The 26439-nt window shown below is 39.0% G+C and overlaps 1 protein-coding gene and 1 long non-coding RNA gene across 4 annotated transcripts in view; one reads left to right on the plus strand and one right to left on the minus strand.

The window, feature by feature from the left end:
• The first annotated feature begins 1072 nt into the window (after nt 1-1072).
• Nucleotides 1073-25814, plus strand: LOC130162444 (uncharacterized). Of its 3 annotated transcripts, none has more exons than XR_008826271.1 (3): nt 1073-1252; nt 2100-2581; nt 4948-8533. It is a non-coding gene; the product is annotated as an uncharacterized LOC130162444 (long non-coding RNA). The 3 variants fall into 3 exon arrangements; XR_008826272.1 differs by lacking the exon at nt 1073-1252 and adding an exon at nt 25641-25814 and having other exon boundaries at nt 1274-2581; nt 4948-5016; XR_008826270.1 differs by lacking the exon at nt 1073-1252 and having other exon boundaries at nt 1274-2581.
• ngfrb (nerve growth factor receptor b) overlaps nt 6280-26439 on the minus strand; it is a 29861-nt gene continuing 9701 nt past the window's right edge. Inside the window, exons 3-6 of the mRNA XM_056366182.1 lie at nt 24689-25045; nt 13545-13755; nt 11581-11741; nt 6280-10591 (exon numbers count right to left, since the gene is read on the minus strand). Of these exons, the coding sequence (XP_056222157.1) occupies nt 10248-10591; nt 11581-11741; nt 13545-13755; nt 24689-25045 (1073 nt within the window). The 3' untranslated portion in view covers nt 6280-10247. The remainder of the gene's footprint in view (nt 10592-11580; nt 11742-13544; nt 13756-24688; nt 25046-26439) is intronic.

The raw sequence follows: 26439 nt of genomic DNA on the forward strand, positions 1-26439 counted from the left end.
TTTGCAGTATTAGGAAGATTGCATTTCAATCCCAGTTGGCACATCATCTCATGTATAGTTTACAAAACAGGATACAAATTGAAACTGACCCTAAAATTCACGCTTATTTGAATCTAGGAGAGAAAAGAAACCTGCTCCACCTCTGTTACCTTGTCAGATGCTGACCTTTGACTTGAGAGATCAGTCACATCTTCCCCACTGTCCCATGCAGCAACACCATTTTGCCCTGCCTTGTGTTTGATCTCCTGTTAAGTCCACCGTAACCAAAGAGAACACGTGTGCCTTCGTCTGGAATGACCTGCAGACTTGCTACAGTCAGTCGTCCATCATGGTAAGCGTCTAGTGAAATCCTCAGAGAGATGCTATTCCCCTGGTCGTAAAGATGAAGATGCTTCTGACCTTTGACCTCATCTCAGTGATTGCCTTTTTAAAGAACACTGTACTAACTTGTATGGTATGAGGCAAAAAAAAGACGTGGAGGTTAGAAGATTGGGGACTGTTTTCTTGCAGTACTGGGATTCGTTTCAGCCTGAATATAATTCTGAAAAACCAATGAAAAAAGTCATTCATCATTTTTAGACCACATTCTGACACAACGTAGACTGAGCAAAAACTATTATTCATTATGAGCAGGGGCAGCATGTAGTGTTTAATAAATTATAATGTGTAGTTGATTCATGTATGCAGTCTTCCCCCTACAATGACCTTGGAACTATTTTGATATTCATATTGTTGTGGCCAAATACAAACAACATTTCTTACATGTTATTATTGTTGGGCAAAGCCAGGCTAGCTGTTGCTTCATATGTACCAGACATATATTCTTTTCTATTCCAACTTGTTTAATGACAGTAAGAACTCATGTTCTGTTAAAAAAGGTTAAAGTGTTCAAAAGTATTTAATTAATGTCATTGTTTATTTCATTGTTTTTGAAAAAGTTACAATAGTAGTTTTATCAGTGATCTACAGTGGTCTTGATCTGCTAGTCAGCGATCGATTGTTTTTGTCTCCGCCCACATCACCTAGCGGCCGGAAACTGTCTCTGCTGCAGTAGTACCTGTTGTTGAACGCTTCACTCGTCATTTTATTTTTTTAAATTAATTGTCTCCTTTTCTCATTCTCTTTGTCTCATTATCTGACAGGTGTAACTTAACTTAACGAACGTGAATACGAGGAAGAGTGGGAGCGCTGCAGCAGGCAGGAGGAATGCAGGAGAGAAGGAGAGAAGCACCACGGGAGCTCGCTAAAGAAGGTAAGTTACACCTGGTAAAATACTGTAACACTTTGAAGAGAAGTTTTTATGTTGGTTCTGATACTTTTTGTCAAATATGGTCAGCATATGTGGCAAACAGGGAAGTTAGCAAGCCTCAAGCCCAGACCACATGTGGCTGTGAGCTACCGTTATAGCTGTAGCTTAAAAGCTGAGCCCGCTACACCCTCTGAAAGACAGTGTGTAGATTCCGCCAAAGACGCCGGCGATCCCTGCCAAAATACTGTCGCTCATCCGGCTAGAGTGAAAATATTGATATGGCATGAAACTAAACGATCTAAGGAATCCATTGGTTCAAAGCATGCCAGGCTAGGTTGTTGGCAAGTGGACTATATAATCCTCCAAAGTTAGGCTAAATTTTGGCGAGGGAAAACAAGTGGGTCCCTTGACATCTCATTACAAAATATGTGAATGAAAAAGGCTTCTGTGGTACTGATGGGTTTCCCTTCTGCGGACATGTCCACTTTATGTTAATAACATGCAGTTTAGGCAAAAACCATGCAGTTTTTTTCATGCAGTGTTGAAAATACATATAAATGTGTTATTTTTCAACCCTATCCTATAATGGTGTATTAGATTATTTCTGCATACTGTAGCCTTAAACAGTCCTGGAGTTACATACATTTGATATGACTGGGAAGCTGAGACTCCTGTGGATACAATGAGCCTAAATATACTCATGTGTATTCATTTTAGACCACAGTAGCTATTTCATTGTAGTGAGACTATTTAGACCATTATGAGACAAAGGATAAAATTAACTAAGAAACACGTTTAAAAAAAAAAAAAAAAAAAAAAAATCTAACTTATACTGTTATGTATTTTACAGAATGGAGAACCCAGCAGGAAATTCTAAAACAGACATGCTCAGAGTGTGCAATCAAAGAAGAACCAGACCCCCGCTCACCCAAAGATGACATTGTTATTTTACTGCACGGTTCTTTTTTCTTTTCTTTGAATTATATTCTTAAATTGCATTCATTCGTTAAAAAGGTCTTTAAAAACTCTGTAATTTTTTCAATTCAATTTAACCTGTTGAAACCTCTGCAACACCGAGATAGAGAGTTAAAATGAGCACAGTACAAAGACTGGACATTGACTAGAAATAAGTAGTTTCCATTGGGCACAATGCTGTTACTGTATGTAAGAATTAATTTGTAATTTGTGCTTTCTTTTATTCTTCATGTACTGTGGTACAGTGGATGGATGGACATCGGTTGAGAAAACTACGGTCATCATATGATTCACTATCACAGGGTGAGGAGCTATGGAGAGAGATCATCAGTTTCACCTGTACATCAAGTTCTATTAGTAAGTTATATAATAAGTCTGTCGCGCTGCATTGATTCACTATCGTCTCTTAAGGAACAAAGTGGTATTACAAGATGAGAGGGACTGTTCAGGAAAGCTAGCACCAGTTACAAAATGTACCTTGTAAAGCAATCTGCACTCACTTATTTCTCAAGAGATCACGATTATTAAAATTGTTATCAAGCTTATAAGCCCATTACCATTCTGTCAAAACTGTATATTAGGTAAACTTTTAATAAAGGGCTGATTTATTTTAGTATTTGTAGGTGTCCTTGATTTTTTTTTTTGAATTGATATATATTTATCAGGTACACCTGGATGAAACTAAAGCAGTATAATGGAACAGGCGGGCAAAACACCTTCCTTCATGAGGATTATAATGTTCGGTATTTACTGAATCGGTTTGAGGAGTGTTGGTTTATTTTAATGATCATTGGGGAAGGCTGTGATTGTAATTGTGGTAATGTTTAAGTGTACTGGGATATACTGAGTGTTCCTAATATTTTGTCTAATGTAATTCATATTAATGGCATGGATAAAATATTAGGAACACCTCAGTATAGGGTTAGTTTATATACAGCGGTGTCCAAAAGTCTGAGACCACTTTCCCATGTAGCCTAACATATTGCGCCATAGTAGCTCTAGTATTGCTCAATTTTGTTTACAAAGGAAACGCTGGATTGAGTTCAGCAGGGTATCTCCCTTAAGTCTCAAGTCGTTGTACCTCACTTATTTCTCCTACTGAATTTTTAGGAGAAAAATATGAGGAACAACATATCAGACAAAATAAAACTAAAGTGAGACTGAAATGAGAATCACAATTTTCTCTCCTGAGCTGTAGAAGAGCAAGCTTTGAGCAGTAAAATTGTATCTCCCTTAAGTCTCAAGTATGACTCCTGTTGCTAACTGTCCTGTGTCCCCTATTTCTCCTAGTGAATTTTGGGAGAAACATATAAGAAACTTATCAGACGAAATAGAAACTAAAATGAAGCTGAAATGAGAATCTCAATTTTGTCTCCTGAGCTCTAGAAGAGCAAGCTTTGAGCAGTAAAATTTACTTCTGGGCAGTGGAAAGGTCTTTTCATGGCAAAGGTTTCACAACCTCACATTTCTGGCCAGTCCTCAGGGAGTCCTGTTTCCTCGTTCTCACTTTATCCCAGTGGTGATTTGTAGGGTGGATAAGCATGTTATTCTGAGACCACACTGTCACTCAGTCATAAAATTGATCATAACATGTTGTAAATTAGCTAAGTTAACTGTGCGGTAGGGAGGGATATTAATTGAAATCATTACCTATTTATCTTCCTACTTCTATAATTGAGTTGGATATTTGCTACTGTATTTGTTGTTTGAACACATATAGGTTATATATCAATATCTTCATTTTTCTTTTTGGTAAAGTGTTGTGAAACACTTTGGAATTTTGCGTTCCATATAAAATTTAGTTATTTAATAATTACTAATTTAGCTTACTACGTTTTTTTTAAGTAATTTTTAGTCATATTTTCTGCATTTATCAGTTTATTTTGCATGCATTTCTGTTTTCTCATTCAGTCTCTCCACACTCTAAACAGAATAATTTAAATAATTAAAGTTGTATTGTGGTTGAATTTTGTAAGATTAAATGATACAGTATCTTGTTGAAAGATTTAGTTAGCTTCTACCTCCATGTTTTCACTGTCAACCACATTAGGAAGTAGTTTTTCATAGTTGCGGAATGTACATCAGGTGTTGGAGATGATGTAAAATTGCTATTAACACATAAACACTGATTTTAAGTGATGTGGCTCTACAGAGTCAGCAACTGGAGTCACTTACTGAGCACAAATATTTTTTTCACTCTGCTCACTCTGCCAAAAAATGGTCACCCAAACCCAACATGGCCTATCCTCTTTCATGACCACATGTCACTTCTGCACACATGGTTCCCTTCACACATCAAGCATTCCTCGCTAATGACTCACTGGAGGTTAGCAGCAGTTAGCTGGGGAATGTGTTTTCTATTCTGACCATGGTTCACTTAGTAACTGATCCTGGGCACCAGGACTGGGTCAGAACCTGTTGATGCCATTTCTGATCTGAATAAGCAGAAACAGGTCAGGTCAGGAGCCAGTAGGCAGGTTAAGGACTGTTGATTAATTACATCAAGTTTAATTGGTCTGGGGAGCACAGTGGATCAGGTCCCAGCATGAAGTTTAAAAAAAAAAAAAAAAAAATTATTACATAATTTTCTGACAGTTTGGGTGTAGAACTTAGTGGCACAAATTATGACAAATATAATGTTTTACATTTACATGCATTTTTTTGTTGTATGCCATATTCTACATTTTCATGTTCTGTATAAATTACATTTACTTATTTTGCAGATGGTTTTATCCAAAGCGACTTACAAATGATGGACGACACTTAAGCCCAGTGCAGTAGGAGACCTTGATGTAAGTACTAAGTACATCTATTCAATAGATATGGCGGGTCTGTGTTGTCTTAGCTTATCTTCTGTTAAGATCTGTACATGTCCTGTACAATTTCTCCAGCACATGTATAATTTCCCACAAAAAACATAAATTTACCTTTCAACCAAAATGTATCAGTGACTGATCTCTCACAATATTTTCACACTTGTAACACTACCAGTGAGTTAAGCCCACAGTGACATAAAAATGTGAAACCAGTGGGAACCTATGTGATAGCATGTGTCATTTCATGCACCATTACTTTGCCGTATCACTCACCACACTAAGTCTAATTGTGTTGACAGGCTGTTGGTATCTGGAGTATTATGATAGTATTGTGTTGCCATTGCTACACTGACCACACACATTGCCATAATTCATGCAGTCAGTTTGATGAAACCAATGATGTACTGGGGGCTTCCTATACTGCCCCATTTTCAGTGCCCCGTTTCTTCTTCCATTGCCCCTTGTGCTGCAACTGTTGAAGCCTCCAGCAATCAGTCTGTCTCATTTGGCTTGGATTACATGTCAGAAGGATTTGAGGAAAATGCACAGGCCTTCTCCTTCCTGAAGGCAAAATACAAAAGAATCCAGGGCTGTTCCAGGACTACACCACACTGTGATTGTGTTGGAGCATGCAAATATGTGGATCACCAAAGTGTACTAGAAATAAGTAATTATAAAATAAATAATCAATAAAAAATATATAAAGGAACCAATAAATTGTGAAATAGGTTAAGTAAATATTAAAACTCAAGGCATTACTATGAAATGTTATTTCATCATTCTTTTTTTTTTTTTACATCATTACAGAGATTTATGGGAGTTTATTTTAATTTCATTATGGAAATTTTTATTTAGAATTGCCCCTTTTCAAAAATCTGTTTTCATTTATTAATGGCACAGTGTCACATTTTATTTCGTGACACTTTTCATAATGCCTCTTTTTACTTCCTGTTAGCTAAAGCAACACAATGAACTAACAAAACTGAACAATTAAATAACATGTCATAATAATAAGTATTAGTACATTATTTAACAATTTATTTATAGATTTTATAATCATATTTTAATAACAATATTAATATTATTTTTCAATATCTCATTTATATACATTTTTACTATTGAACACTTTGGGCTTCCATACCAATGTGCATTACAATTTAGGTTACTGTGTTCCTGTGGATGCAAGTGTGTGCTCTCTTAGGTTTGTGTGTGCATTGTTGGATCAATACAGAGCATAAGTGCATTTAAGAGCTTTATTAGTGGTTTTACTGCTTGTCTGTGGTAGGAATTTTGCAAATTCACATTAAGTATAGTACAGTATATGTATTAGTATACAAGGAACATTCAGTATCTCTCACATTTGTACAATTCAGTCCTGGTGCACTGTCAGTCTTGTCAATATGAGCTACATTTCCAGGGCTTTTTTTAATTTTTCATCCTCCAAAGACGGTCTTTTAGTTCCCCGTCTCCAACCTCCCACCACCATCTGCAAGATTACTTTGTTACTCTCAAGTGCAATATCATGACATGTTCACCTTCAGTTGGGTTTTCTGTTCAAGCAATTCAACCTCTGGTCAATTAAATCTTTAATATCGATCAAACCAAACAAATACTGTCCAAGGAATGGCCCCAATCTTCAGTACAAGTTTCTGACAAACTCTCAAGACATGTCATGTTGACTAAGCTATTGTAGAATGGACAAAGGGCTTTCAGGGAAGGTCTTTCTATGGTGATGGATAATATTGAACACAAGCACTTAACAAAAATAATTTCTTTGGTGTCGTTAAACCAAAGTGGAGAGTGTTTCCTATTACTACCTACTATTAATTAATAAACTTCATCAATTTATCAAAGCAAAGTCATATTAAGACCTTTAGGTTTTGTGCAACATTTCGGGTAACTAAGAACTTGCATTTCTTTCAACTTTTTACTTAAAATGCAACATGTTCCTTGAGTCAAAGCCTCAAGGAAAAAATGTAATAAAGTAGGTTGTACACATCTAGACTATAGTTTGTCTATTTTTGTTATTTAATGAATACTTACTGTTGCAACACTTAAATTTATGCACATATATCTGATATTTTGGGAAATATTGCTTTCTTGCCAAGACTAAGATAAAAAGATTGATACCACTCGATACCACTATTGATACCACTCTGTATATGTCTGATACATGTCAGCAGTCAGTTAGCTTAGCTCGGCATAAAGACTAGAAACTTATGGAAACAGCTAGCCTAGCTCTGACCCAGCACAACACTTTTTTTTTTATGTATTAAACAAACAACAGAGCCAAGTGAACTGTTTCCCTCTACATCCAGTCTTTATGCTAAGCTAAGCTGCTAGCTCTAGCTAAATTTATCATAAACATGCCTAAGAGTGGCATCAATCTTCTCATATAGCTCTCAGCAAAAAGGTGAGTGAGTGTATTTCACTACTCAAGTGGTGCTCTACTAAATGGGCGATTTGAGTCTAGAGTTCTGATTAGGTATTTTAATTATGTGTTCCCCATGTGTCCAGTCTTAATGACACAATACCTTAATACACCTGATGGTAAATAATTTGTCAATTGCACCAAATACCTCACAAAGGTACCTCTCTACCCTTTGGGCTTTCTTCTAAACTTGGACAGCACTGATATTGTAACAAAGTCCCCATTCACATATTATACAGTGGCACCTTCCAGGCGTTAACTAAGATAAAAACTGAAAATGAAAATTACAAATTATTTACAAGTTTAAAAAAAAACAAGAACTCAAGAAGATATACTTACAAAAACAGAAATATACAACATCAGCGGACACCTGAAATAGTTCCCAGGCACTTGTGATGCAAAACAGACAAACATTATTACACATGTAAGTGCTACGATCTAGGACAATAAGAGAAATGTAATACCATATACAATTGTTATTTGGGAATTAAAATACAACAAACCTTTGAGAGTAGAGTGAGAATACCTTCATTTAAAGTAACACTACAGCATGAAGCTCAGTATGCTAATGGTTAGTAACAATGTACAATCTGTACCCAGAGTAACAGATGAAGTGGTGATATAGGTAAGTTTAGCACAGTAAACTATTTGCTCCTTCACATTTTCCCCCAAAATAGACGATAAACAAAAAGGGGAAAAAAGTAGGTCTGATGGGTCATCAGTTGGCAGCACAATAATCATATCATAATTATGATGTTGAAGTATGCTTTGACAAATTCAAACCAAATAGGTGCAACACAATACAAAGTAAAAAGCACATAATGCCAGAGGAATGCCATTCTATACACAAACAAGCTGATTAATGCAAATGCAGATTCCTGTGTTTCACCTTTACATTTAAGTAATCCAAAACTTTTCCGCTTTCCTTTGGCCTGAATTCATCCCACATCCTTTGACGTATGTCTCTACTGGCTTGCCTTTTATCCAGAAGCCATTGTTGAAAACAATGAGGAAACGAGACACCCTTTTTTTTTTTTTTTTTTTCTCTGTCCCGTTTCCCCACTCTAATTCACCTGTTTGAAGGATTGTCAGTCGCAAGAATCGCTGCTTTGGATAAGCAACGTCTCCTCTTGAACAATTATAGATTTTTCAGTTAGTCATAGAGGGTGAAATATTAAGTGTTATATCGATGTAACACAATCATTTAAGATACCCTGAGAAATGAAGCAAAAAAGATAGAAAACTCTGGGTTTTTGCTTTGCATCCTGGTCATTTGTACTCTATGTACATTTGTTCTGTCTTGGGATTTGTGCACTGGCTGACAATGAGTTGCTAGTTTCTGCATGCTGTTTACTGTTAATGTAGCATTTCACCATCTATAGTGCACATCGCAAATCATACAATTTTTAGACATATTTGAAAGACACAGTTACCTTATCTTTTCTACTAACAGTGAGATTAAACAGTATATGGTCCCCTTGTAAGACTCCATACAGTATATGGCAGGATCTGAAGTTTTCTGTGTCTCCTAGACTAAACAACAATGCAAATACATACATGTTCTGTGTGTGTGTGTTTGTATAGTACATGCATGCATGGCTACATACTGCAGGTCTATGTGTGTACTGTATGTATGTATAGTATGTGCATGTCTCTAATTGATGTGTGCACTTGTCTCCTTATGTACATAAAGAATACATGTTTGTTACTGGGTGACTTGAGTTTTGAGTCCCACGTCCTTCCCTTTTCTGGGTCAGTATGAAGCAATCTGTGTAGGAGCTCCTGTGTTACGCAGATAGGCCCGAGCACATAGACTGGAGTCTCATGTTGCCTCGGTCAATGATCTGCCCCACAGACCACCTGGTTGGTAAAGTCCAGCCAGCAGTTCATCTAGAACTTGTCTGGGGGGAAAAAAAGAGTCTGCAGAAGTCTTTTAAGACAAAGCCAACGTTGAGATTAATTCCACATGTGCTGGAACTCCATGTTTTAAATCTAACACAAATATTTAAAAGCAGAGTAAATACCTGTACTTGGCTTTTGTTTTTGCTGAAGGAGAAAAGGTTCATTTGAAATGCGTCCAAGCGTCTTTCCTCAGATTGTCATATTTGCAAAGATCCAGATACTCTGTGGTATGCAGGCCTCAATCCGGTAGCAGTAACAGACACAAGCCATTTGTCAACTTAAATTCAAAAAGAGTAACATGGCATGTAAGTAATGTTGCTTGTCAGGTATGGTCTGGAGACGTTTACTCCTCTTTGGTAGCATGGATTTGAAAAGTAACATGTGGAGGTATGACACTGGCTTATGAAGGCTATAAGTAAGGGCCACATTGACTATTCTTGTTTAAGAATGAAGAATAAAGATGCAGAGAATCAAGAGCCAGGCATCCACTTTAACTTCCGTTCAAAGCCCACTGCTTCTCCATGGTTAATAAAGTCACATGAAACGGTCAGCTGAATGCTAAATAGTGTGGAAAATGACTGATTACACGCACATCCTGACAGTTAAATGAAAAGTTTTTGCTTCTTTCGCATTGATTTGATTCAGGAAGTTGATATTCATTCAGTTTTATCTGATTTCTGGCCTCTTCCTTTCTGGACTGTTGATTAAACATGGAACGATTCATCAAGATTCATGGCATTTGATCATCATGGTACTGCTGGCTTCAGGAGGGAACAGCTTAAAGCGGTTATAGCATGAATTATGTGGATTGTGGGAGGCCACGGAAGAATTTTAAGGCTAAGGTTCAGGTGGTTTGCTCTCTGTTAAGCTTAAATCACACTACAGAGGTGGCGGTTGGCTTTGCAGCAGTTGGGCTGAGCACAAGACTCTGGGCGATGTCATCGCGGTTGATCTTACGCAGTGCTGTGCACAGCGTGTCGATGCTGGCGCAGTCCTTGCTGGCCCAGTCGGACAAGAGTGCGCGGACAGGATGCTCTTCCTGCCGGAAGGTCGCGATCCGCTCCTCCTCGTACCCGAGAAGGCCCGCCAGGTTGCACCAGTCGCTGTCATCCATGTGGTCGCAGTCATCTCCCTCACTGCCCCTGAACAGCAGCTTCTCCACTCTCTCTCTGGTGTGAAGAGGAAGGAGCAAACAAGGCTCTTCATCCATGGTGACAACTGCAGAGGGAAAAGAACAAGTTCATTATTTGAATTATATGATTTATTTACAGTATATTGAGCTTTCCTTGAAACAATACTAAATGAGAAAAAAAAATATTTTAATAAAATTCATCATACTTTCATAAATCAATTATATTAAATTCAAATAATGGAATAAACAGAAATACCCATTTTTATTGCTCTCTATGAGCTTTTCAGCTTGCTGTAGATAATAGTAGTGTTGAAGCGATGCGAAGCGAAGGTTTGTTTGGAGTACATATAAGAAGCACTGGATAGCTGCAATGTTTGAGCAGCAATAACCTCTCTGTTTGACTACTTCCAACATCATTACAAAAACATCATAGTAGAAAATCCAAGAAAAAGGCACTTGACCTCTGGCCCCACAGTCTGAGTGTCAGGTCAACAGCAATGATTATTTAGCACCAAAAATATCACACATCCCAGAGATGACCACTTTAAGATACTGTCCAAATATGGACAGAAAACTGCTGTCCAAATACTTTTTTCCTGCTGCTCACACCACTTTATTTTCTTCATTTACCATTATCTGGACAAGCATGTAGCTTTAAAAGTCCTAAATTCTATCAAACTGGTTTTTCAGGGCTGGACTGGAAACTCTCAGGAGCATGTGCTGCCAAAAAAAACAAACAAACTCTATAGCTCTGTCAGTGTTGTAATCCTTGTTTGCTGATTTGCTACAGTAACTTCTTTTCTTTTGAGTGACATGGTGGGACAGTTTAGGGTGCAGCCGATAGTTTGCTCAAATTCAAAGAAACTCAAAATTCAGGTTCGCTATCAATCAGACGCATTTGTGAATCAGAAGAAAACTCATTAACAGGGGAATTCAATGCCAGATAAACACTGACTTCTGTGCTGAGATGTGCTTACACCCAATTTAAGTACAATAATTTGATAAATGAGGACTGTCGTATTTCTTTTGCATTAAGGGAGTGGCCCCTTTGATGGCGCAGGTATTCATGTGTTACCTGTCTGTGCTTGAGTCTGGCCCTGCTGCTCCTGCAGACTTTGGCTGTCCACAGAAATGCCGCTGTCGCTGTGCAGCTTCTCCCCCTCAGGGGATGGCGTCTGGTTCTGGTTAGCTGTACAGTTATTGGCTCCTTGCTTGTTCTGCTTACAGCTGTTCCACCTGAATGAAAATGAGTCGGAAGAGGAGAAAAACACAATTCAGGAAAAAAGCTTGATCCAAATCCCTCTTTAGAAGTTATTTAAGTACCTATTTTAACCTGCAATGACAAATCTTTTGGCTTCATGGGGGCAACAGAAACAAGCTGTGAACACAACACTGAGATATCATTTGATGTAGCGAACTTGTTAGCAAACAGTTCAAGAGCAACATTAACATTCATTTTCAATCTCCTTTTTGCTCTGATTTTAGTCTCCACCAACTCCTGAGGCAAATATCTGACTCTTTAGCTGCTAAATGCTCCACTATGTTTACCAGCTACTCACTGGTGCTGAGCAGGTAGTGTACACAGTTTATATTAGCTGTTTTGCTGAAAGAAATTCACCTGCTGTGGCCAAAAACTATACTGAAGAATCAGTTTTATTTATATAGCCCAATATCACAAATAACAAATTTGCCTAGCACAGTATAGGACACCCTTTGTCCTTAGACACTTGAATTGGACAAACTGACCAAAGGAAATGAAAAAACAAGGGGAAAAAATGTATGAAACGTCATGAATAACATCTGAAATTAGGAATGTGAATGAAAAATTGATGCCTTTCAAGTATCTCACAGGTGCAGAAAAAAACCTCATTAAATTGCAATCAGTAAGGTGTTGTTTTTTTACTAGCTAAAAAAAAACAACACCTTGATTTAAAAATAAATAAATAAAAAATAGGATTGCATAATCTGACATTATTATCAATACTTAATAGGTGTGCCATTCCATAACGGATTGTGGTTACTTGCTCTGCCAAGAACACCTAACCATGATCTGTAATGCCATGATGCCAGCCTATTACACAGAATATTACACAGTGATCAAACTATGGTAATAAAACTAGTTTACACTGAGGTAAGTTATTCAGAATTTGAAAGATATTAATATTCAAACAGAAGTGATGACGGAAGGTAAATCGTCCTCCTCACAATTCACTTCATATAGTAAGTTAGTTCAAAGATATTCAGTGAGACAGTCGCAGCTAAATGGTTAAACTCCTGCTGTCAGCTTCCCTGTTTACCCACCTATGTTTGGGTCCATCTCAAGGCTTCTGTGTTTGTATGTATAGACTTGCAACACTTGCCATGCCATACAACACAGTCAGATAAACATATTGTGTATTCAATATTTAAGCAGTAAACAGTTGGGTGTCTGTAGACATAAAGAGAGAAGCCTCTCAGCTATAAAAGAGAGTAAACAGGCTGTATTGTGACCCACAGGACAACAGTGTGCTCTCATCCAGAAAAGCATGATTTCATAAAATATGAAACTGGGGAAATTGTAAATGTGATTGAGTTTTGTTGTTTATATGCATTTGTAATGAGCTTCAGATGCATTTATTTTTCCTTTCACCTCCCTTCAGGGTTCAAGGATAAGTTTGAAGGGTCAAAAAGACAAAAACATCTATACAAAGTGGGGTCGAAAAATCTGAGACCACTTTCCCAGAATGGGTCGCAGACTGTATATTTCAACAATTCCAACTGACTTTTCTCTCCTTTCAGTTTTTTTCTCAGAATTTAGGATACGTAGGATTATGGCCGTTATTCATGGACATTTGTGATTATATTGGCAGTCCAGTTGTTGCACTCCACCCAAAAAATTCTTTCAACCTACAATTTGTTCTTACGAAACGCTGTCATGCTTGTCTTTCTGAAAAAGCGGCAACTCAAAAATACATCACTCTTACTGGCAACTACTTTGGTTCATCAGGAATCATAGTGCATCATTTTCAAATTCTGTTTCATGCTCTTTTCTGTCCTTACTTCTTGAAGATGATGAACGCCACGAGGCCAACCACGACAGCTGCAAGGATGGAGCAGTAGATGGGAATGAGTTTGTCGTTCAGACCCTGATAGAGCCGCTCCTGGGAATCACCGTTGGTGGTAGTGGTGGTGCTGTCTGTAGGGCCCTCTGATAGAAGGTCTTCATAGATGGACGTGGATGAATCTATGAATGGCGTGGTCATGTAGCGAACTGTGAAAGACAAATTGGTAGAGAGAAAATCTATATGAGTTTCCTGAATATATGAAAACAAAGCAACACTGCAATGACAGTCATTTACTGCACATTTTCGATAGTAAGTCAATTAAAGCTACATTAACTGTTTTTTTGGCCACTTGGGGGCAGTAAAAACTAGCTGTAAACACACAATGGCGAACTTGTTCACAAATAGTTGCTGTTTATGCATTCAGCAGATAATGAGCTACATTAGCATTCAACTGATGTCATGTTTCTAGCCACCATAAGTAATTTGCCTTTTATCACTGTTTTGGTCTCCACCAACTCCTAACCAGCAACACCTCCTGGAAATATCCTATACTGTCGTTGCTAAATCCTCCAGTATTTTCACTAGCTAGTCTGTAACATTGTCTTCAGTTTGGTACTGGGAAGGTAGTGTACGAAAATGTTTTTTTCTTTTCTTGCTTAAAATAGCTGCTTGCTATGGCGGAAATGAATCAAAGTTGCATACCCTAAAACCACAACAATGAGCTGAAAGATGCTAAAAAGCTCTGTGGAAATTATACATAGTTTGTGTAATCATTCAATCCATGTGTGGCCTCCCTACATAAAACCACTTTAGAATTAATGTTATGTGGAATTGGGACACAGCATTAGTCAAACAATGGAATTTCAAGAAATAACTTTTGAATTGAATTTTTTTCCTTGGACTTAAGATCAGAGATAAAGTCCTCAAGACCAGGGTCCATCAGGAGCAACTATAGATTCTTTGATACCCTGATCAGGATATTTTAAGCTTGAAAATATGTTTGGAAAATGGTGTCCAAGATTTAAATAAAAAACATGACACTGAGACATTGGTCATCTACTGTATCTTCAAGCTCCTGTCACTGTTTTCTCTTCTATCCACCATAGCCAGTGTATCCATAAATGTCTCTAATGCTGCCCACATACAACAAGTGCACCTACACACACATTACAGACCACATCACTTGGTCATTTCCCCTTCTCCCTAGGCAGCCATTAACGAGGGTAAAAGCAAGTTTGTCCATCCAGTTCTTCCCACTTTCTTCTAACCATTAACGCTAAACAGACCTGTTCACTCCTCACCGCGGATGTGGAAACCTATCCTCGCCTGTCACTTACTTACAGTTACTCACATCAACAACAGGAAATCATCCCGTTGATTTCCAAGGCCTCTAAATACCCCAGGAGAGTTGCTGAGTGCAAGGTGGCCATTTTTCACTAATGAGGCGAAAACATTTTTAATGAATGCTTATTTAGATGGATGCACAGCTGCTTTGGGCCGTTTAGCTGAAGGAGGATGTGATAAGTACTTTAAGGCAACACCAATACACTGAACATCCTGTTAAGTTATTGTGCCAGATGTCCATCATTCTTAATCATTAACCTGTAAAGCCATTGATTTTTTTCACTAAAATACTTAAAATGACATTGGTATCATATTACACTGAAGCCTAAAGGGAAACGTGCTGCCTTGCAGGGTTATCCACTACACTGTGCCAATTTTATTTGTGACACATGGCAAGTGAATTTTAATACGTGCAGTATTTGTAAATATAAACTATTCAAGGATGTCACAACTGCTGTTTGTTTTGCTGCTAATTTGTTAGCATTGGTCCTAAGCCAGTTTCATACTTGTTTCCCACTGGGTTCAGTGAACCATGTGCTGCTGTTAAGTGACCTTTCAGCTCACTCGACACGGCACAGTTACAACTGGCTAGCTAAAGCCACAACACCCCCCTTCATCCATAGATGAAAAAATCATAAACCCTTATATGTCCATCATATTGTTGCACCCTCTTCTTCTGCAACAGTTTGAAAACACCAGACTGGAGATTTAGCCACCAAATGTTTATCTTGACAGACGATATTTGCATAATGGTAGTGGATGGCGTCGGATGAGTGTGATGCTAAATGGGTGGAGTTTTCTTAATAAAAATACCAATATATTGTGAATATATCTGTGAACAAAAAGAGCCTAAGAAACACAGAGAGGATGCTATTGATGCACTGCAACATATCAAATTCCTTCCCATCCTCTTCACTATCCCCCATAGCCAAACACAGACACATACACACCACCATCACTACCATGGTTTGTCTGTCTCTCCTTGGCTGCCTTGACCCCCCATCAACACAAACATACTCGAAATCAGACACCATTCATTGACAGAGATCCTCTTTGTCCAGCACAAATGCCCCCTCCCCATCTTTTTATCTGTCAATCCTCTCTCTATCCATTTTGCCTCAAGCTATTCTCTTGCTCACTCCTATCAGGCATTTCATTCTCGGTCAATCAGTCCTACGGTCAGGTGGACGGCACTTTTTCTCCCTTGCTCAACCAAATTTCTCTTTCAAAGCACCTTCACTGAAAGCAAACACTATCATTTTTGTCTAACCTTTCTGGTTACGTCTTTTTATTCTTTTTTTTTTTCATTAACCATCCATCCATTTTCTCCCCACGTCTCTGCATCATTACTGTGTTCTCCCTCCTCCCTCCCTCTATAATTAACAGTTAAATCAAGGCCCTAAGTGCCTTTTCCTGAGCCACTTGCTCAACCTCTCACATCGGATGGTCTGGCCTCACTGCGGGTTGACCTCCTCCTGCTTAGCTCAGCTTCTTTCCAGTCCACACAGAGCTCAGTGGTTACCAGACCAATGCTCTCACAGAGAGTTATCATGTCAAGACATTTTAGTGATCAGCTCAGCAATGATTCCCTCATAATAACAATCCCTCAGGTGATAAGCCAATTGGAGAATATTTGAGGAGAGCACAATAAATAACCTTATCCATTTATCAAAAATGCATCAATATCAAACGCCAGAAAAACAAAAGGCAAATGGGAAGAAAAAGCTATGTTGAAGGTAAATAGGAAGAGATGTACAGCTCAGGACATAATGATGGAAAGTACCAATATACTGTGTTACTATACTGACTTAGAAAATGAAAAATAATGCAAAATCTTGGAAGGAGTAAAAAGAATAAGAAAGCCTTTTGTGCCATCAAGATTACTCTTTTAAGACGAGTAGAAATACATACACTTGAAATAAGATTATTTCATTCCAACATTTAAATGTGGATCAATATATGGAAATCACATGTCCAACAGGAATACACTGCACAATTTCCATCACACATATTTGTCTCTTGACATCTGAACTATCTTTTTAATTTATCTAACCCAGTATGTCTAAGCAATATGTTATATATTACTTTATTTAAAAAAAATGTCTCAAATTGGTCTTCTATGGTGTTCTAGCCCTGGTCCTAAGGCCAAATGAGACAGACAGTAGAGCTGAAAAGACATAAAATTAATATGAAATATTTTCATGATCATGAGAACTTGTTTTTGTCTCATATTCCAGTAAACTAAATATCTTTGGGTTTTAGACTCTTGTTCAGACCAAAGAAGGCATCTGAAGTCATCACTTTGGTCTCTGAGGAACTATGATGGGCATTTTTCACTCATGAAAATAAGATTAATTATTAATCCTTAGTTGCATCCCCACTGTAGCATGTACATCATATGTATTCTAAAACTGTAAGAGTGCAAATTTAAACACATGCTGTTGTTCCCATTGCCAAAATGTGGCAGTAGCTTGTCATTAAAATCATAAAACTTGAAAGGCATGGAGCTGTCAAAATTACAGGATCAGCAGCTCCTCTGAACAAACCATTAATTGTTCAGCATTATATGGTTGTTAGTAAAATTACCGGAACTTTCCTCCTGGGTTTGTCTGTTAATAATTAACTTGTGACAGGAAATCTGGGCACGTTTACTTGCCAGCATTAAATGAGTAACTATATAAAAAGAACTCTGTTGTTGTCGTTGCTCTGTGCCCTCACACGAGTGTTTATGTATACAGTGGGAGTGTGTGTGTAATCTGTGTTCAAAGTGTGTATGTGTGGGGTTCCCTGCAGCAGCCACACCTGAGTTAAACTCGTTATTCCAACCTCTTGCAAACAGGTGTTGTTGCTGTTTCAACACCTTACGCTTTGAAAGCTGACTTTGGATTCAAACTAAAAAGGAAAGGAGGAGCTTCTGACACAAGCAAGTTGTGTATTTTTATTATATGTCATTACACCTGAGTGCAGCTGAGACTGCTGCCAAGACCTGCCCAACAAAACCTGAAATGCCTTCACCAATGATGGACATTTTTAAAGTATTCATGTTGTTACAATGAGCACAAGTGAGTGCTGAAGAATGCTGTTGCCCCTGTTTCGCTGATCTGGTTTTGACATTTGCGATTTCTTTTGTTTTACCTACCTTTACATGAACCATCTCATTTTTCTGTCCACTTGCTCCTGACTGAACACACCCCTGAATGTGTTTGTGTGTTGGTGAATATGTACCAGGTGCATGTGTGCATTCCTGTGTGTGTTTGTGTGCGTGCGTGCGTGCGTGCGTGTGCGTGCCTGTTCTGCGGCAGAATGTGATCAGCACTCGTAGAGGTCAACCAGAGAAACCCGAGAGTGCAAAGGAGTAACTCCATCGCTTTTATCGACCAGGGCACGTTCTCAGCATCTGCTCTCTCTCTCTCTCTCTCTCATGCTTTCTCCATCTCCACTCTGCAGCTCTGTGTTCCCCTTCCTATGTGCCACTCTTATTGTCATTTATGTTCTGTTATACAATTACCTTACCCTTTGTAAAGGATTTTGAAGTTGTAATTAATGGCTTTATTAATGATTATTAAAACATTTACTAATGTTTATAGACAAACTGTATGTCAGCCACACATTTTTGGAAAAACAATACAATCTTAATTTATGGACTTTTATGATCTGTAAAGAATGCTGGAACACATTAATTTCAGAAAACTACAAAAGCAGCTTTCAATGTGACAGAAACAACGTAACAAATGAGCATCAACACAAAAGTCCATGAAATTCCCTTTTTTATGCCACAGTGTAGTAATTCAGCTCTAGGCAGCTATGACAGATAAGAAGATAAATATCGCTGAGAAAAAGGCTTGGCTTGGCAGAGACACAACTCCCCAACACATGCTGTAAATCCTCATGAGGACAAAACCTTGACTTCCTAAGCAGAACTTCTGGCAATGAATGAACGGCACGAGCGAAAGCGCAAGTGTTGTGGTCACCCTTGGACCAGGCTCACTCATGCCAAATCAGCTCCGAAAATTTCCCCTGGAACCTCGAGGGGCAAATTCTTGAGGGATGGTAGGCGACTTCAGGAGACTGAGTCATGGCCACAAGAGGTCAATTCTTGCTTGGCACCACGGAAAGAGATGCAGTCGACTTTAAAACTTCCTTTATCATGACAATGCTCACTCTGTGTGGAGCAGGGAGCAAAAGGGTTAAAGAGAGAAGGTCAACTGTGGCCCTACAGCCCAAGTCAGTAGAGATATAAGTCAGTAGATGTGCGGAAACCAAGCTATAGCAACACAATGAGTGACTGTGCAATACAAAGACGGTGAATTGTTTAGTCAGTCTGGGGTTGAGGATTCTTCACAACTATTGATGTGGTAATGCTTTGGACACAGGAAATCAGGAATGTTGATGGCATTTTGCCCTTTATCATTTTCACCATTTGTCTCCCGCTCTTTATATGTCTGTCGGATGTTTGCTGGAACTGACCATTTGATAGCCCCTCCCATACATAGTGATTGTCCAATCATAGCAGAGCAACCACAACCAGGCAATGGCAAGCCTTTCAAATGTTGGACAACTCCACATGTGGATTGGTGCATGGGGCTTAAATAGTTTGGAGGGTGTTTTCTTTTTTGCCAACTTTATGCCCAGAACATGTAGCTTTAGCTTCAGCCTTTTAGCCTGCTATTATATGCTGTTTGTAGCCATCAAGGAGAGCAGCTTAATACGACCCATAGTTACAATTTATCGGGGCACTAATTCAGCTCCTATGAGTCGTATCAGATGGTCATTTAGGTTGAAGGACATGTTTCCATCAAGTGCATGGTTTTTACAAGATCCTGTTTTAAAAAAGAGTCACATTAAAAAGATTAAAAAATGAGCCACATATGGTGTTTTCAACCAATTTATAGAGCTAACATTAGCTTAATTGGCCAGCTAGCTACAGCTGATTCAATCTGGCAATTTCTGTCACCCTTGTCATTCTATAGTTTATATATGATTGAACAGAAAGCTTAACAGGCATAGCAAACAGTAATTTATGTACACAGCTTAGCGAACCGTCAATTCCCCATGCACAAATCTGTTGACACGAACCAAGGAAAGAAAGCCAATCCACCTCAATCGCTCCCATCTTCCCTTGCCCTCCCTTACTCCATATATCCCTCCCTTGTTTTCCCTTCCTCTGTCCTTCAGTCTGGATTTACTTGAATTGGTCTGGCCCTGAGTGATATGCATGGGGCTAGTTAGAAGATTACACTTTCTGATTTCTGGAGGGCAGCCTGTCAATCATTAAGGTCAACCAAACTCAGGAAGGAAACAGCTCCCTCCTCCTACTCACCTATCAATTCAATAACCAAATGCACTTGGCCAAATCACCCTGCTCTCCCCTCTTGTTTCCTCCCTGCCCCTCCCATTAGACCTTCATCCTTCCATATGCTGTATCTGTTACGTTCAATAAGTCATCTTGTTCATTTCAATCTGTGCGCAGGAATCTCAATGCCCGTGCGCATACACAGCTTAGTGTGTGTGTTGTGTGACTCATACTCATGTAATCCTGTTAAGTGCCCTTTTGTGCATGTAAGTGCATGAATGATATAATTGCATGTCTCCTGCAAACCACAACCTGTTGCCCCTTCTGCCACAGAACCAGAAACCCTGGCTTTGGGCAGTAGGTCACTCCACATCTGTGCAGTCGACCCTGGGTACAATCTTATGGAGAAACAGGGTCATGGAATGAAAGCCCCTGTTTCCCAACCTTGAGGGCTCATAACCAAAACCTCAAGCTGATAAGAACAGGCGGTAACTTCTCAGTCAAACTCAAGCATTGCTCATTCAACTCTAACCATGGTATGAAAGGACCTTGTCACAGTGTGTTGGCATGACTCCTCACTCCTACTGACAATACCTTTTCAAACAATCTCTCTCTGGGCTCAATAGGAATTACTTAGGGAAACGAACCCCCTCTTTCTCTGATAGAGATTAAATATCTATCTATCTTAATATTAATTATAGCTACCACTACGGTATCATTGATTTGTCTTAAATGATACATGATAACACAGTAGATACCACTTTGAAGGACGGTTAATAAGAGCACTGTTTTTGGCCAACTTCACTTGGCCCGCTGTTGTTGTGACCCTTGAAAGGATTGTAGGGATTATGCCATGTTGTTCAATACACCTCCCCAGGGGAAACTCATACTGCTTGAACTTTTCCACAATGACCCTCTCCACATACAAGCCTCCCATGACCTTCAACCTCTGACCTTGCTTGGCGGCCTGCAGAAGAGTGGAAGTCATATCACACTTCTTAAGATAAGCATCTTGCCTTCAGACCCTCAACTCTGTGGGTCTAGTCTAACAAAGTCTGGTCAGTATTAACATGTTTTACCATCAGAGAGAGATGAAGAGAGAGTTTTTTTTTTTCCGGGTAAGACCCAAAACAAACCACTAATCCCTTTGGAAAAGTGGAAGGAAATTAGATTTTCACCCCACATATCAGCTGAGCTTGTGTCCACATAGAGGGAGCTAAATCGTCACAAGGTACAATTCACCACTAGCCTAAACTCAAATATAATCCAAACAGTAACAACCATAAATCTAGCTTTCTCTGTGAAAATAACCAACAGTAAAGTCAAGGTGATGTTCTGGTCCTTCCGTCTTCTGCTAAACTATGTCTCCAATGTCTCAAGTTAAGACTTGTCTTTTCACAAGCAGTGGCCTTCTGTGTGTTCCTCTCCCTCCACCCTCCTGACTGTGTTTAGCCTTCAGGCCTGCGTCGTCTGACTCCACAACACTAATGGATACGGACGTCTGGCAGCACTACAGATTTGTAAGTGCTGATAACGCGTGTGCTTCGTTAAAAAGATTACATTAGAAATAAAGAGCACATGATTGGGTTAGAGCGAGGAACAACATATGATGATGAAGCCCATACACAATGGACTGTGAGCCACCATGCCTGGAAACACAGCTAATTCACATTAATCATGAAATATACTGCGTTAGTTATCTAAATGATATTTTAGTTTTGGAGTTCTGGTTCCTTATATCTTGATCGTGGATGAATCATCTCTCCTTCTACCACAATTCTCTCTCAGACCACAAGTTGAATCAAGCTGCATTAAAAGATCATCCTCAATGAAAGAGTTTTTTTTTTTTTTTTTTTTTTTACAGCAGAGGGACAGTCTCTGCAACATCAATATGTTGTGTCCACTTCTGGTTATCATATAACCTTTTCTGTCTGTGGTATTTTACCTGGTTCTTTCAAAGACGGGCAGACACTGGGCGATTTATTAATATAGTGTGTTGCATTAGCTCATACTACATGTTTTAATCACTCCGCAGGGCCAAAGTATATGTCTACGATCACTTACTTTTTACATATTACTCATTCCTCAACAGAAAAGGTAAATACATAACCTGTTACATTACTTTTACTACTCTGTGAAATACACCTTCAGAGGCAGTGAAACTGCCACTTTTAACTATCCAATCACATCTGAAGGATTTGATTCAAACTAAACCCTGTCCTCAAATTCAAAGCCCTTACACCACTTGTTACAGATGGAGATGTTGTATAACAAAGGGATGTGCACACAGCTTGTTCATAATTTTTGTCCTTATATTCTAATAGGCTGACACGTTGATAGAAAAAAAAAAAACTTTATGCAATTCTACTTTGGACAGAAAGCAACAAAAAATAGAATATGGACCTGCACAAGGCTGGGAAGATGCTGGCAACATGGTCTGTTTGTTTTAAGGCAAAGCTCAGTTTTATTTATATCATAGCAGTCTTAGTAAGACTGGGACCCTCAGTAAGACTACAAAAGACTACATGTAAAATGTTTCACCAGTAATATTAAATCAAGTTCACTACAGCTTTTAACAGATCGCTTGGTTGCAGCCATGTGGGAAATCAGATCATGGAAATACCTAAACAAAGTTTCTGACATGCCAGAGGTCCATGTGGTCATCAAACAGCCACTAAAACTGAACATCAAACCACAGTTGATATTGTGGAAATTTGGCCTAATTCCAATATCAGCAGAGAGAAGAATTCTGGGTTACAATCAAATTTAAGCTCTACAGTGTCTGCTCAATGTAAGCAGTTTCATTGTTTTCTACAAGGGCTTTACATAAAAGACTTTTAACAGCTAAAATCCTCCAGTGTCATTTCAACTCAGAAACTCCAGACAAAACCCTAAGTAATTGCAAAAAAATATATGTAGCACAAATCTACATAAGTTTTACTATCTGTTTTATTCATTACTTGCTCCTTCAAGTAGCCCCATGGGCTAAACTGAAATCCCTCACAGGGCAAACAGGATCGTGGGAGAGGCACAAAAGACTCCCTTTAGCCTGAGACTTGCTCTTTCTTCACCACTGTGATAACAACATCCTTCAAACCGCTGCTCCAACAGACTTCATGGCTGTTCAACAGACTTCTTTTATTGTCATGTCACAGAAGCGTTGATTTAATCTGTGAGGCATCAGGTCATTGGAATGAGCAGTGACTGCAGTCATATGGAATTTGTGATTTGAAGTGTGATACCCACAGGGTGCAATGATATAAAAGAAATTCAGAGCCCTGTTCAGAGATATGACCTCCTTGTAAACCCTCAACACAGAGAGAGTGTGGTCTTTGTATCTTTGGATGGGATGAGTCGGTGAAGACAATGAGACAACCTTTGGCGTGGCATTTAGGTCGATGGGTTAACAATGTCTATAGTGTCGCACTGAGATGATCCGATTATGTGACGGACAATGTGGATGTCCAGTGTGTTGCACTGTCCGTACAGTGCTGGACAGCGAGTATGTGCTCACATTGACTCTATTCAGTCCACGATGACCCTGGGCGATGCACCCCATCATTCAACTCTACTGCCTCTGCATAGAAGTTCATCATAAACTTGCCCAGTGTTTAGATAGGGTCATCCCACAGCCATTTGCTAAATAGCTGAAAAATAAATCTCCGAACAAGTGGATTCATTGTCTTGTTAAAAGAATAGATGAGTTTTTCAGGAATTCAAATTTTTCTTACTAACCAATGTAAAACAATCTCTTGAATGCCTTATTTATATCTTGTTCTCAGCATTAAACATTCCGAACTTAATAACCTATCTTTTATGGGAAAGTTCGCCAAAAGGGGCATAGCGACATCCATTTCTGAGATTTCTGCTGTCGCCTCAATACAATGAAGGAGAATACGATTTCATTTAGGGTGCTCAAATCCTTAAAAATGACATTTGTAAAACTCATCAGCAATGTGATTCCTCAGACATAATATCCTTGTTGCTCTATAATACACACACCTCCCTGTGAGTGGTGTTTGTCAGTTATATCGCACCCTTATTTTCCTTGTATGTTGGGGGTGCAATTGACAGCCAAATGCTTGTGGGTGTGTGATGTGTTCAAACTCTGAAGCTTAAAGAGATTGTTTGACATTTTTCAGAAATATATTTATTTGTTTTCTTGCAAAGAGTTGGATGAAAAAAAAAAAAACACTCTAATATGAAGCTACAACTGGGAGCTATCCTACCTGTGTCCAAAGCTAGCACATCCATGTCACCGCAGGGGTTCGCATGACACAACATTCATCACCTGCCTATGTCTTAGCGTACAGCCTAGAACTGAGGTGTACAAACCGGAAGTGTGAAATTGTGTGCAGAGCGGACACCCAATGTAGAATAAGCAGAATCAAAGAGACATCTGTTTTGTAAATGTATGAGAGCCTTAATTTGGCAGCTACATACAAGTACACTGTGATTTAATGTTCATTTCACTATGAGCCTTTGGGAGTTAATCGTCTTACCTTGACAAACTGTGTCACTGACAGACGTACAGGCCTGTAACTCATCCCCTTCATCACAGAGGGTGCAGGGGATGCAGGGCTCTCGAGAACTTTCCTGGTCTGAGTACGTGTCCCCGATGCACTGCTCACACATAGTGTCATGGTCAAGCTCGCAGCTGAGCAGCATGCCCTGGCCTTCAGGACATTTGGTGCAGGGTTGGCACCGCTGAGAGATTTCATCCAGGTAGTAGCCGTAGTTGCACACACAGGTGGCGTCGTTGGAGTCCGTGCAGGGCGTCTCCATGCGGAGTAAACCTGTACATTGTGTGCACGGCTGGCATTGCTCCATGTGACTCAGGTTTTCTGAGAAAGTTTCACCTGAAAGAAGAGGGATGAAAATTGTTATTGGACTTTTTATCCGCAAGACGGCTGATTTCTAGGCAGTTGCTAGCTGCATGCATTTGGGCCACCAAAGTTGTGAATTTCCAGTTTTTTCCCTCCATTCACATTTCTCAAGATACTTTTGCATGCTCTTATCTCATCCTTGTGCATTTTGTAAGTGACTTTCTTTTCTGAGGGGTCAGTCAGTTCTGTCTCAGCTGCTCTTGTGGGGAAATCTTGAAGAAAAATCACATTCTGGTCTCCATTCACTGGCTACAAGTCAAAGACAGAATTGACTCTAAAGCTTTTTTTATTTGTTTTCAAAGCTGACCATGATTTGATGCCACATTACATTTCTGACCTCTACTGTTCAAATTCCACCTCCAGGCTGCTTCAATCTTCTGCCTGAATAGCAAAGCTAAGACCAAAGGCCAAGTTTCTGTATCTGTAATCCTGTATACGCATTTTTAAAGACTGGACTTTTTACTTTGAGCTACTGTATACACATTTTTGAGTCTTAAAGCTGAACTTTTAAATGTACAAAATGTAAATTCTTTCTCTTAAACCAAACCCATTGTTTCATTTGTTTCAGCTGCTAAACATGACAACTGTCTTCATGTGCTGGCTGAGAGACACCATCATATGTATGAGGAGAAAAAAAAGGAAGGCGGCCACAGCAGCCACGTCACCGTTACAGGTAAGAAGAAAAGAGTAAGAGCAGAAGATCAACAGGCCAAACAAGTTATGTAACTGCATGAATGTCAATTTGGACTGAAAAGCACCTAAAAAATATACATAAACAACACCAACATCTTTTACACATTGATTTGAAAACAGTTTTCAGGCTGTATGTAAAGGACTTTTTGTACATACATACAAACCTCACATATGTTTCATAAATCATTTGTATACATGCAAGAGTTCCTAGGACAGATATGTCTGCAGAGGACACAATCAATATTGCATGTTTTATGGAATTGTATTTCAGCTGGATAGAGAACTGGGAAACACACTAAATTATGCAACAGACCCATTTGTAAAAGCAGCTTGTGTGTGTGTGTGTGTGTGTGTGTGTGTGTGTGTGTGTGTGTTTGCGTGTGCGCATGTTTGTGAGAGAGAGATAGGCAGATAGGGAGGTGGGGGATACACTGTGAAAACACAACCTCAAAATTTCTGTCATGTCTAAATTGTTGACACACAAATTCTTTCCAACACACTTGTTTTATTTATCTTGAGTTGAGGTGATGTAAAGTAGGATTGAAACAATTAATCGATTAATCAATTAGACGACTGACAGAAAGTCAAGTGTTCAAGCTTGTGAGGATTTGCTGCTTTTGTCAGTTGTATGTGATGATAACCTTCATATCTTTTGTCGTGAAGTGTTGGACAAA

The sequence above is a fragment of the Seriola aureovittata genome, chromosome 21 (assembly GCF_021018895.1).
Source record: "Seriola aureovittata isolate HTS-2021-v1 ecotype China chromosome 21, ASM2101889v1, whole genome shotgun sequence".
Lineage (NCBI taxonomy): Eukaryota > Metazoa > Chordata > Actinopteri > Carangiformes > Carangidae > Seriola > Seriola aureovittata.